This window comes from Zosterops lateralis, assembly GCF_965231275.1.
Source record: "Zosterops lateralis genome assembly, contig: SUPER_6_unloc_1, whole genome shotgun sequence".
Classification (NCBI taxonomy): domain Eukaryota; kingdom Metazoa; phylum Chordata; class Aves; order Passeriformes; family Zosteropidae; genus Zosterops; species Zosterops lateralis.
In genome coordinates this window covers 2,637,301-2,649,177 of record NW_028154616.1, presented here as the reverse complement: position 1 = coordinate 2,649,177, position 11,877 = coordinate 2,637,301, and the positions used below count along the sequence as shown (strand labels likewise).

The 11,877-nt window shown below is 34.9% G+C and overlaps 1 protein-coding gene across 1 annotated transcript in view; it reads left to right on the top strand.

The window, feature by feature from the left end:
• The window catches only part of CCDC73 (coiled-coil domain containing 73), a 74,454-nt gene that overhangs the window by 26,039 nt on the left and 36,538 nt on the right, over nucleotides 1–11,877 (top strand). The window contains exons 3-6 of the mRNA XM_083885370.1: nucleotides 885–1,031; nucleotides 7,565–7,636; nucleotides 10,775–10,846; nucleotides 11,651–11,686. Coding sequence (XP_083741496.1) covers nucleotides 885–1,031; nucleotides 7,565–7,636; nucleotides 10,775–10,846; nucleotides 11,651–11,686 — 327 coding nt within the window. The remainder of the gene's footprint in view (nucleotides 1–884; nucleotides 1,032–7,564; nucleotides 7,637–10,774; nucleotides 10,847–11,650; nucleotides 11,687–11,877) is intronic.

Here is an 11,877-nt window from a genome sequence, read left to right as displayed (position 1 = left end):
ACCAGGTCTCTGCTCTTCCTGCAGGAATTCCTTCCTAAGGGTTCTGTGGCAGCAGCCAGGTCAGTCATAACTCCTGTGCTCTGCCCCTGCCTCCGTAATTCTTAGTGCAGAAACACACACGGGGTGTGTCTGGCAGGGATGGCCAGAAAATTCTGCTGAAAATTCTGTCTCAAGGATTTAAAAAATTTAATCTGGGAAAAACCAGGTGAAATACTTATAGTTGTTACATTTTTTGTAACTTAATAAAATTCTGAGTGTTGTAGTCATCTCTGGTGTCTCTATGTCCTTACAGAGAGACCTGGGGCTCCTGTTTCTGTAACTCCTAGCTTGACAACAGTTGATGCAGCTGGCTCAGAGTGCAACATTTTGATACAGGATCTTGTAGGAGGAGAATCAGAAAGACGTCTGGTTAAAATTCAGATACAGAGACTGCAAGGATTACCTTAAGTCCTTAATTTCAGACTAAAGATCTCTTCTAACATTGAGCTTGTCTTGTGATCTTTGACATCTTGAGAGTAGGCAGCAACTTTTTCATGGCATGATATGTTTGTTGCAGCACCTTCGTGTCAGTGCAGGGCAGTAACTGCGAAAAAACTCTACTACTACTGTCTGCTCATCAAAGTTTTTTGCTTAAAACTAAAACCAAGCCAAGAAATACAGAGGAGAAGCAAAGGAATATTGTGAATTACTGATAAATCTGTTTGGTTTTTTTTCCTACAGTATTGCACATTACCTTAAAATGAAAATATTGGTAATTACGTAGTGTCTATAAGTCGTAATTTTACTCTGTGCGAGAAGAATATGCCTCCACATTTGTAGGTTTTGCAGTTTGAGTATTCTCTTACAGATAAACTGGAGAGGAAATGCCTGTGTTTATTTCGCAGAAAGAAGCTCAAAGAATGGATGAAGACTTTAAAGCACAGGCACTTGACTCTGCTCTTCCAAGTCCATCAGAGACTTTACTTTCCATTCAACTCTTGGACTTTAAAACAAGTTTATTGGAGGCAATAGAAGAGCTGCGTATAAGAAGGGTAAATTTGTTTATATTTGACTTGGTCTTTCTTTGTCTTATTTCTGTCTCTCTGTAGGTAATCACATAAGCCATGCTGCATGGCTAAACCTCGTGCTGTATTTTAAGTGATTCACCAACCAGAGTTTTGTTTAAAAATATAATGGGTTTAGGCATTGAGTGTGTTACAAATTTTCTCGTAGACAGCACAAAGGCAACAGGGTTGTATGGGAATGAATTTCGTTTTTCTGTAACAAAGTAAGAAGTTGCTGGAATTGATAATCAGGCTATTGAGAAAATAAGCTACATTAAATTATTGTCTTTCGTTATAGTTCTCTTTAAGAGCAGAGTTTGTTTGATACAAAACAAAAAGAAAGAATCCAAATATTTTCCAAGTCCCTAAGTCTTTTTCATTTCATAATTGATTTGCCATTTGCCAGAAAAGTGGTGATTTTGGCTGTTTACTTGTGCTTTTCAGAATTACCTATGAGAGCAAAGAGCTATATTAAAACCACTTTATTTCACCATTTTTTCATTGCTAAACTATGAAGCTACACCTCTACAATAACAGTGTATTGAGTATTGGGAGTGTTTTGTTTTGAAATGAGCTGAATCATCTTGTAGTAGTACCAAGGTAAAATTGCTTCTCTGCTGGTAAAGACAGCTGGTTTTCCTTGTAGGTAATTTTTCACTTGTATTTTTCTGTGGTTACTTTTTCAGTTGTGTGTATAGAAACATTTTTGTCTATTTCTCCCCTTAGGGTTTCTGAGCTGTTTGTGTCTTCATCTAATGAATTTGACCTGTTCAAATGATGTGCATTATTACTTTTAAAATATTAGTATTGAGGACATGCTTGATTTATGCTTATTTTGATCTAAGTGAAATGCTATAATCCTCTCTTTAAAAGCCATAAACGAAAGAATGACTGCCATTAAAAAGGAAAAAAAAAAAACAAAAACAAAAACACAAAAACAGAGAGAGAAAAAGGTTGCATGATGGTCCTTTCTTGGCGCAGTACTGTTAAAGGCCCCATGGTGTGATGCCCAGACCTGTGTTACAATGGTAGGGTTTATTCTAGTCAAACTTTTTTAGTTTTAAAAGTATAGACTGAAAAGTTTAACTTTTATTATAATAATCAGAGTATACTTTTCGTTATAAGACCACTTAGCTGAATTTACGTGGTTAACTTAATGTTGCACTTTTAATGCACTTATGCTTAATGCTCCTAAAGTGTTCATGGAGTGCCATGGAATTTCATCTTCTGGGTTTTATGCCTGTTTTGTGTCTGCTATAGTACAAGAGTTTGTGACTGTGGTTTTGAAAAAGTTGTCTCAGAAGGGTGAGTAATTTTTTGCCTTAAAGTTTTTTGTTTCACAGTTGATGCAAATGCTAAGAGCTGATTTTATAGTTAAGACATGGTCCTGACTTTCTAAAATATCTGTGCTTTCCTTTACCCTAATATATATATATATATATATGTATCTATATATTTAACTGTTCAGTTAGAAATTTAGGTTAAAAAAATAAACATTTTACAGACAGGCAATTTGAAGTCTTGGAGTGTCCTTGAATGCATTTTTGATTTAACAATCAGTTCAGGGCTGCTTGCTTAGTATGTTTGAAGTTTGGAATATAAAACATTAATATTTTGAAGAAGCAAGAGTTTTTGAATAATGTGGCTTATACTTAGTGGGAGTAATTTTTATCCTTTTAAATAGAATTTCGTATGGCTATTTTTGCTTTAAAATATCCCTAATAAACCATCTCCCAATTTTAGCTATGAACTTCTTACAAATTTAGTCAATGTGAGGTTATTATCTAATTTTTTAATCAGCCTCGAGAGAAAGGTAGTGCACAGACCAAAAAGACAAGGATAACTCAGTGCTTGTCTTGCACTATGCTAATTTTTCCATGGCCAAGAATGAAACACACAAACCTAAACTGTCATCTTCTCCATCTGAAAGTGCAGTAAAAGTGAAAATTCTGCAGGTTTCTTATTGCTTTACTTCCTTCCCAGGTTGCCTGGGAGGTTCAGTGGACTGATAACTTGAGGGAGGCACTAGAACCAGTACCACGGATTTTACTCTCAGTTTTGTCTTTGACCTCTGGCTTGGCCTCAGATGAGATTATTTTACCTCTGTTTGCTTCTGGTTTTCTTCCTATTCTTGGTCTTGCTTGTTACTTCAACAGAAGACTCTTTGGGACAAGACCTATTGTGTATTTTGAGTTTAATAAACTGCATGGAATGGTTGACTAAGATGCAGTATAAATTCAGATTAATAAAAATAAATTTGTGGACGAAATTATATGTGTGAAGCTAATAAAAACCTCTTAAACGTGAAAATATTTTGAGAGACTTGACACAATCCTTTCTCAATGTCATCATATTATAGTTGAATTCTCAAAAATAGTTTAGAAGAGTTGCTCAGAGTAAGGAACAGTTCATCTGTTTCATCTTCCAGAGGAAATCTCAATCCTTGTTAACTGTGCAAGTTTGTTCTAAAGAACACGTTGCTTAAATGATTGTACTTGATAACAGCTTCATTCCTTTGGCTATTCACAGGGTCTTTGTCCTCCATAGGAATTGACATACTATGAATATGCAAGTAATTGAAATCCACAAAAAAATTACATTTCTCTTTCCCCTGCCCCCCAGGCATTACTTCACACTCCAATAGTTAGAGTGTCCTCAATTTTTTCCAGTTTTCCCACTCATCAAGACCTGACCATGTCAGTGATTCTTTTGTGATATCCCCTTCACTCATTTCCATGTCTGTCAGTCTTGCTCTGCAGTCAACTGAGTGCATTTTCTTCCTAACAATCTTTTAACTGGATCTTTGATACCTAAGTGTAAATTAGGGTATTTTTTTACTAAAATAACAGAAAAAAGGACAGCTGAGTATTAGGAAAAAAATTAAGTATTTGGATTTGAGAGAATAAACAGCACTGAAGTTTCAGACCTCGTGACTGTGACATCCATTGTCGTTCAAGTCAGCAAACAGTGTGTTAGATGATAATTTCTGTGTTAATGAATAATGTGGCTTTTGATTAGGAACTGATTACTTGCAGTTGGAGAGGAGAGTGTAGTAAGTATCAATGCAGGCCTTTCTAGGAATCTATTTTGACAGAAGAGATTTATTTAAATACAGAGTAATTGCAACCTATGCAGTGGAGTCAAGGACAGACCAATGAAAAATTTCCAAAATTTGTACCAATGGTACAAATTTCTGTGTCTCTGCATCTGAAAAAGGAAAGTTTTTGAGAATAGATTCCAAATATAGGTTGCTATTATTTTTTGTTAACTGTCATAACTATCAAAATCCTACAATGTTTTATCAGGAACTAAAGTTAGAATAATGCTGCTATAAATATCTTCTCTCCCTTGAACATTTGCCCTGGAAACAAAGCTTAAGAATAATATCCATGAGATCTAATATAAATTGTACTGGTCTGCTTCGTTCATGAAGGAATTTCTAATTATAGCATAAAAAAATCAGAAATTGTAGTTTCTGTGAGTACTATTTGACCTGCATGAAAATTGGATGTGCAATTTTGTAGGAGGGAGAGTGTAAGTTCAAAAAAAGATAATAAAAGTACCTAGCAGCAGTTTTAGCTGCTTGGACATGAGCCAGCTGTACTCTGTTCCTAAATCTGTTCAGGGTCAAGAATTGAGGGGGCTTGACCAATCCATAGCCCATCTTGTAAAACTACAGCCTGAAGCAAACACTTTAAAGAAGGCTTGACACTTTCTAAAGGTTATAACGAGTAAATAAACCATCAAATTACTCCTCTTTTATTGTTATGGTAGTCTTTTTTTATAAAACCACTTAAATCCATGTAGTCCTAAGGCATCTAATAGAAAATGAACACTTTTAAGGTTTTGTGGGTTTTTGATCCCTCATCAGAGTCATGTACAATATCGTCCTCCTAAGTGTAAAAAAAAATGTTTTTGTCTTATTAAACAGCTGATAGAACTTCTAAAAAAAAGCTGCTTCACACAAGTTTTAAAAGCTTTCAATTCAAAATGGATGAACCATAAATGTCCTTTGGAAGATGTAAAAATGATGGATAAGGTTTATAACGTAGCGATTTCACGTGAGAACATTTTTATAATGTAATTGTCATTCTCAGTTTAACTATTTATGATGTTTATTTTTCAACAGTAGTTACATACATGCACATTTTTGATAGTTTCCAGATACACCTTTATAATTTGGGAGCAAGTTGGAGGACTGTTGTTCACTTAGAACTTTGGGTTTTATCCTCTTAAGTATTCACGGCAAAGGGCTCACTTAAAGTGGAACTTAATGCCATTTTCTTACAATTTTGAGCAACACTTTTGCTAATAATATATCATTTTCATAGAATTTGTTGCTTAATGGCAGAAATGGTTGAAGATCACACCTTTTTAAAAGCTCCAAGTCAACCTCATTTGGTTTTATCACTCAAGGGAAATTAGGGGGATGTATTTTCCTTCAGTACTTATAGAATAGTACCAGAAAAAAAAATTATTGGAATTGTGCAGCACTATTTGTTAAAGCAGAACTGGGAATCATCGATAGTATTTTAAGCTCTCTTTTTTTGTTGTTGTTTTTTTTACCAAAAGTCATATGAAATCTTTAGGTCTCTTCTCCATCTCTATTCTACCAGTATGTATCAGAAAAACAAAAGCTAAAGGACATCTCTCTAGTTCTCTGTGAGCCAAATTTTAATTTTAAATGTCTATTCAGTGTTTTGTATGTAAAATTCACATGAGTGCTGAGGCATATATTTAGAACTTGCAAGAATCTCTTGAAATTCTTGGGAGTAGCCTCCTGTGGAAAGAAGTGTGCTTGTTTCCACATGTGTGCCTATAAACTGCTCACCAAGAGTGTCAGTTTTGACCCTAAAACCCTATAAAAGATACCAATGTCAAAAAGCTGTTTTGAATCACTTGGGACATATTCTGCTCTTTTGTTTCTGTTGATAAATAGTGAGACTATGACCCAAATATTATACAAAGTGAGAAACGGTTGCAAAATCTTCAAAACTGTTTAGCATCAATTGTTGAAGGGTTGTAAATATGAATCAGAATCCTGGAACCCTTATTCATATTGGGCTTCAGAAAGAATTGCATTTTTAAAGATGGAGTATATTTTACAACCAAAAAAAATTGTGTTGTCTTCTTCACTTGGGAAGGAGAAAGAGCCTCCATTTGTTCTTTCAGTGTGTCAGGAAAGGTATTCCTTCACCCAGAGGTGAGAGCTTTTTAGTCTCATGGCAAATAACACTTGTTCATGGTATTGCAATTCAGTAGAATTTTACTTAAACCCCAGTGTTAAGAAAATGATCCTTTTGAGGCCTTATTTTGTTATTAGAGAGATCCATGCCTTTTTTTTCCCAAATTGTAACTGTTTCCTAAAGGTTCTGACCAATTTTTGAGGTGTGTCACTTCAAGAATACTTGAATTTTTCCAACAATTAAGACTGCACGATTTAAACTGTAGTGAAGTTCAACTTAAAAACAGCATAAATTTGCACATAATATATCAAAATGCACAGCTCAAGTGTTGGGAGTATTCTTTTACCCTCACACAGTCAGTTTGGCCCTTGCTGGAGTGTGTCCAACACCAGACCTCAGTCAATGTTATTAGTGAAAGGATTCATCAAAGAAAAGTCAGACTTACCTTAAAGTGGTCACTTTTCCAAGCTGGCCATCAGTGTGCAGAGCAAAGGCAGGAAAGCAGCCTTTTGAGGCTCAGTGATACATCAGTGTAGCTCTCCAGGTCCTTGAAGGATATCCATTATTTTGTCTACGTCCAAAAACAGGACAATGCTGAGTTGCTTATGACATGCATCAAAAACCTGAATATTGTTCTTGCAGAAAGTCATGACTGTTCACAGGGGAACCTTTTGTTCTTCCTTTTTTTTTTTTGAGTACTGGATTTGTGAAGGAAGGCCAGTGCTCGCTCATAAAAATTGGACTCCAAAGGGAAGCTGATTGCTCTTGGGAAAATTTAACTTTAATACCAGAATGTTTCAGGAACAATCTCATAAATATTCAGCAAATGCAATTATCAGAAAGTAACTTTCATTTATTATCAAGAGTAATAGTTTGATTCTTGACTAAGTACTTCTGCAAGAACAGGATCTGTAACACACCTTCCTGCTATTAGTACCTTCTGTGGATCATGGAGGAAACCCTGGACTTCAGTAATGGTCTCCTCAGATTTTCTGGTACCTCATCAGAAATATGTATTGATTGCTCATGATTCTGTTTCAATTTCTTTTATTTGGTAGGTCAGAAGGCTTCTTGGCACAGAAGATAATGATAAATATTTCACTTCTTCCATAATAAAAGAAGTAATTGCTGACACAAACTTTTCAGTTGCCCAAGGAGATGTCACAAAGCATTCAAATGTTTTGAGTTGAATTTTTAAGATGTCCCAAAGATTCTGAGTCATTAATTATGATTATCTGTATCATTGAATACAATGGATTATTGAAGAACTTTTGCATCTCACTGAATTTATCTTCATCTCAGCATTTTGACTTTTTTATGTTTGTTTTTAACTAGGAAACAGAAACTCATTATGAAGACCAAATAAATAAAATTGTTATAGAGAAACAGGAACTTGAATGGCAGAAGGTAACTTTTCTGCATGCTTTTAGTGTTTTACCTGCTGAGATTTAATTTTATTATGTTAATATAAGTTGTGATTTGTTACAATTCCTCTTTTTAGAGCTATTTTTATTTCAGTAGTAGAATGTGCTAGCTAGTAGCTTATTACTTAGTCATGAACATCTGTGGCTTTCATTTTGATTTGGATTGTGCCCAGCTTAGAAATGTTTTTAACAAGGGAATATAATAATATTTGGCATGACTTGGCAATCTTCAGTTAAAAGAGATGGGAATTCTGAAGCAATAAGGCATTTAGCTGAAAATGAGGCATGTTGACATGTCAGTGTGGGGGAAGCTGTGTAGCAGCTTCTCTATATTATGCTTGGCTTTGGCAATTGCAAATATCAGTGCAGCAAACAACTTCACTTGCAATCTTTTGGAAGTGGCAATTTTTCCAGAAAGTTATTTTGAACATTAATTTGTATGTTCTCCATATTCAGAAGTAGTTTGTCAGCTTTCAAATGTTGAGAATGAAGTATTCAGTAACATAAGTCTAACATTCTTCTCAGAGTTAGGGCTCCTGAGGTTATGCTTTCCTAGGAAATGCATTCCCTTCTTTAATACAATCAAACCTATGACCCCTGTCACTGGGGCACAAGATAAAAGGCTTCACTCCGTATATTTTACAACCTCAGAAAAAACAATAATTTCAGCTCTATCCTTGATCTTGGGATATTTAACATCTTAGTTGTAAAGGAAGGCTATTTCATCTTGGAGTTCATCCTAACCATCTTAAATTAATAATCCCAACTCTGTGCTTTTCTTTCTTGAAAGATATATATGTGCACGCAGAAACAGGAAACATTTTATATTTGTAAAAGCAAGAGTGCTTTCAATTTGTAACCCTTCTTTGCTTTTCTTAACCTAGCATTGCAGTGCTTAATATTCTGGGTTCAAAAGGGAGGATTGCCACCCATCCTAAGACCTTAACAACAATTTAATTTACCACTCATAAAAGGATGAGACTTACAGGTAGTGAGGTGAAGTCTGTTCCTGTACTTTGCACTTAACATTGGCACGTGACAAAACTGATGTAAACCGTGAGTGGTTTTGGGATTTTGGGAACTTGATGTGAGGAGGTTCAAAGGAACAAGCTAATATAAATTTCCAGTCCTGGAGACTCCAATAAGATGAAAATTCTAGGTATGACATTGAAATTAAATTTGTGACCTGATCGTTTCTAAATGCAGAATCATATTGACCACAGCAGTGGTTTAAAAAGTGGACATCTTCTTCTGGTTTATCAAAGGTTCTGTTTTACCATTTCCTTCAAATATTTCCCTTTCAGTCAACATTTCTGTCATTCATTTTACCTTAAATTTAACAAACTAGTTTGAAATGAAGACACTACTTCAGCAAAGTCATATTGCAATATTCCAATTTGTCTACATTTTATAAGTATACTGCTGCTGCTCTTGAAAAAAATACACTCAAGCAGGGAAGGCAGAATCACTGGAGAATATAGTCCTTTAAATCTAGTGAGTATGCTCATACTTGTATAACATTACAATATCAAAGCTGATTTTGTTCATATTTAATAAAAAAAATCACTTTTTTCTTCAGTCTCCCTGCACCACACATACCTGATATGTATGGGAAATTTCTTCCAAGCCTGAATTTCTGACAGAGATAATAGAAACATTTTATCCAATAGTCTTGTGCGTGAGGCTTGTTAGAATATGAGTATTTGTAGACACTCCCCTGTGTGCTGTCACTGTCCCTGGCAGTACTGTGGGTATAAAATCTTATTACTGTGGTGAGCAGGAACGCTTCAATGGGAATAGTTGATTTGCTGTGCCTGCAATACTGCCTCTGCCTCGCCTAGTGCACTTCACATGGCTGTCACCCTGGAGAACATGTCCTTGGACACAGGGCTAAGGGACAACCTGAGGAAAACACTTCTCAGGACTTTCATGTAGTTCTGAATATTAATTTATGCACTGTGCATTGTTTGTTACACACAAATCAAAACCTTCTCCACTCCTCTTATGAGTTAATAAATAAATGGATGTGGAACATCTTATCTCCATGGATTCTGGTCTTCTATCAAAAGGCAACAGTTTTTGCTTGTACAATGTGAAAGCAACACCAACTTGCTGGAGAAAACAGAAATTTTGGAATGGACTTTATATTTAAAAACTCTCAATTTCTATTAAGGCAGAACAAGAAATTTGACTCCTTGTGTGTGAAACAGATTTTCAATTTATTTTCTCCCATTCATTCTTTTTAATAGTCTAAATTTATATTTATTTTTGTGCAGTCATTACTGGATTGTTTCCTGCTTCACCCTAATATTTCTAAGCTAAACATCCATCTATATTTTGAGATAGCTGTTCAAGGACAGAGACTATTGACTACCTTTACCTAATATATTTCAGTGTTTAGAACTGAAAAAAACTGGTCTTCCATACATACCTTCCATGGTAGGGGTGAAGTATCCTATAGAGAAGCATGATGCTTAAAGATGTTAGAGATTTCCAAATTGTAGATTGTAGTATTAAGTATTAGCCTATGAGGTTATGATATGAAATAATAACACAAAAAAAGAGTACATCTTCTCTCATTTTCTTGTTTCTATGGAGGAGACTAAAGCCAGGCAGGAGGGTGATAAAAATCTCATACTATTGCCTTACACTTAGTCTTTTCTGCCCTCCTTCAGCTCTTTCAGGTAGCTTGTTAAATGGCTAAAACTTAACTATAAACAGAATAACAGATAGTTATTTTTCAGTGGGATTCTCTTTTTAATGGGTAATAAAATTCTCTTGTAACTACCTGGGCCAGTGTCAAGGTGCTGTCTAAAGATGGCACTGGATGTGGATTGTTTCTGCAGGCTGATGGGATGGGTAGGAGTTGCTTACAGAGGAACTAGCAAAAGGTCTCCGTTCCATAGGAGAGAATTGTTACCTGTTAAGAATTAAGGAGAAGCTGCTACCAAAAAGACAATTACCAGTTTAAAAAATATGTCTTTTTAGTCTTCAGGTTTTTTTTAGTCAGTTGTGTTTTTCTAAAAATATTTAACAATGTCAGCCTTTTCTTGAAATACTTCATATATGATTTGCTCTGAGGTAATACCTAACTCACACTGTTGTTATTTCACACAAGCAGGAAACTCTGCAGCACCAGACTGACACACTGCAACAACAAAACAAAGAAGCTATGGTGGCTTTTAAAAAACAGGTAACAAAATAAAGCCTTTGGCTTTGACTGCAGGATTTTAAAATATAATGTTATCATAACAAGTTATCAGTTGGTAGGAAAATACTTTGCTATTGCATATAAATGTTAGAATATATATGTATATATGTATATATGTATATGTATATGTATTTATATAGCTAAAAAAAAAAAAAAATCATGTCCTTTCTTCTGGCAAAGCATAAATATTTTGGCAGTTCTTTCCACATGCCACTCCTCCTGGCATTTTTCATTTTTGTATTTCAAAAACTTCCTAGAGAAGAAAATGCTTTTTCTAATATTTTCCTTCTTCTGTTTTGCTTTGTTTGATTTCCCCCTTCTATTTTAGCATGACCTCTGCAAGGATAGATTCATAAACCATGGTAAAAGATCTGCCACCCAAATTACCCTGCTCAACATTCAAAAGTGTGTTTCACTCTTGCGTTTTATTCTCCACATTACAGTGAGCAAACACAAGTGCTGAGAGACCTTGGAGAGAACGTTCATAGGAACTGAAACTGTTGCCCATGGTGATGAAGAATTTATCATTAATGCTGCATCGCAGTCATGGGACACAAAACAGAAATTGATAAGCAATTAGGTTTCCTCCTTGAAAAATTAATTGGAGATTCACAAACTTCTCTTTGTAACTCTATAGTTCCTATAGTTTAAAAAAAAAGGCAAGAAGTATACCATGCAGGTTAATACAATTATATTGTCTTGTTTAATGGCATGAATAAAATTATTGCCATGTGCTATTAATATTTTTTTTTTGTTTTCTTCTTTTCTATGTGACTTACAATCAAGATACAGGCAAGGATGTTTGCCATGGAAGAAGAAAAGGTACTCTGCAATTATTTGTTGTTTGTCATCCAAAGAAGAGCATAAGCAAATGAAAATGATACAAAACTTACCAAACATGTCCTAAGTATAAAAGAAGTATATTACAATTACATTCTATTTCTTGCTATGGCCTTTGCAAAAGAAATGCCTTTGTAACTTTATTAATTCTGTTTGTTTGTTCATAGACTGTA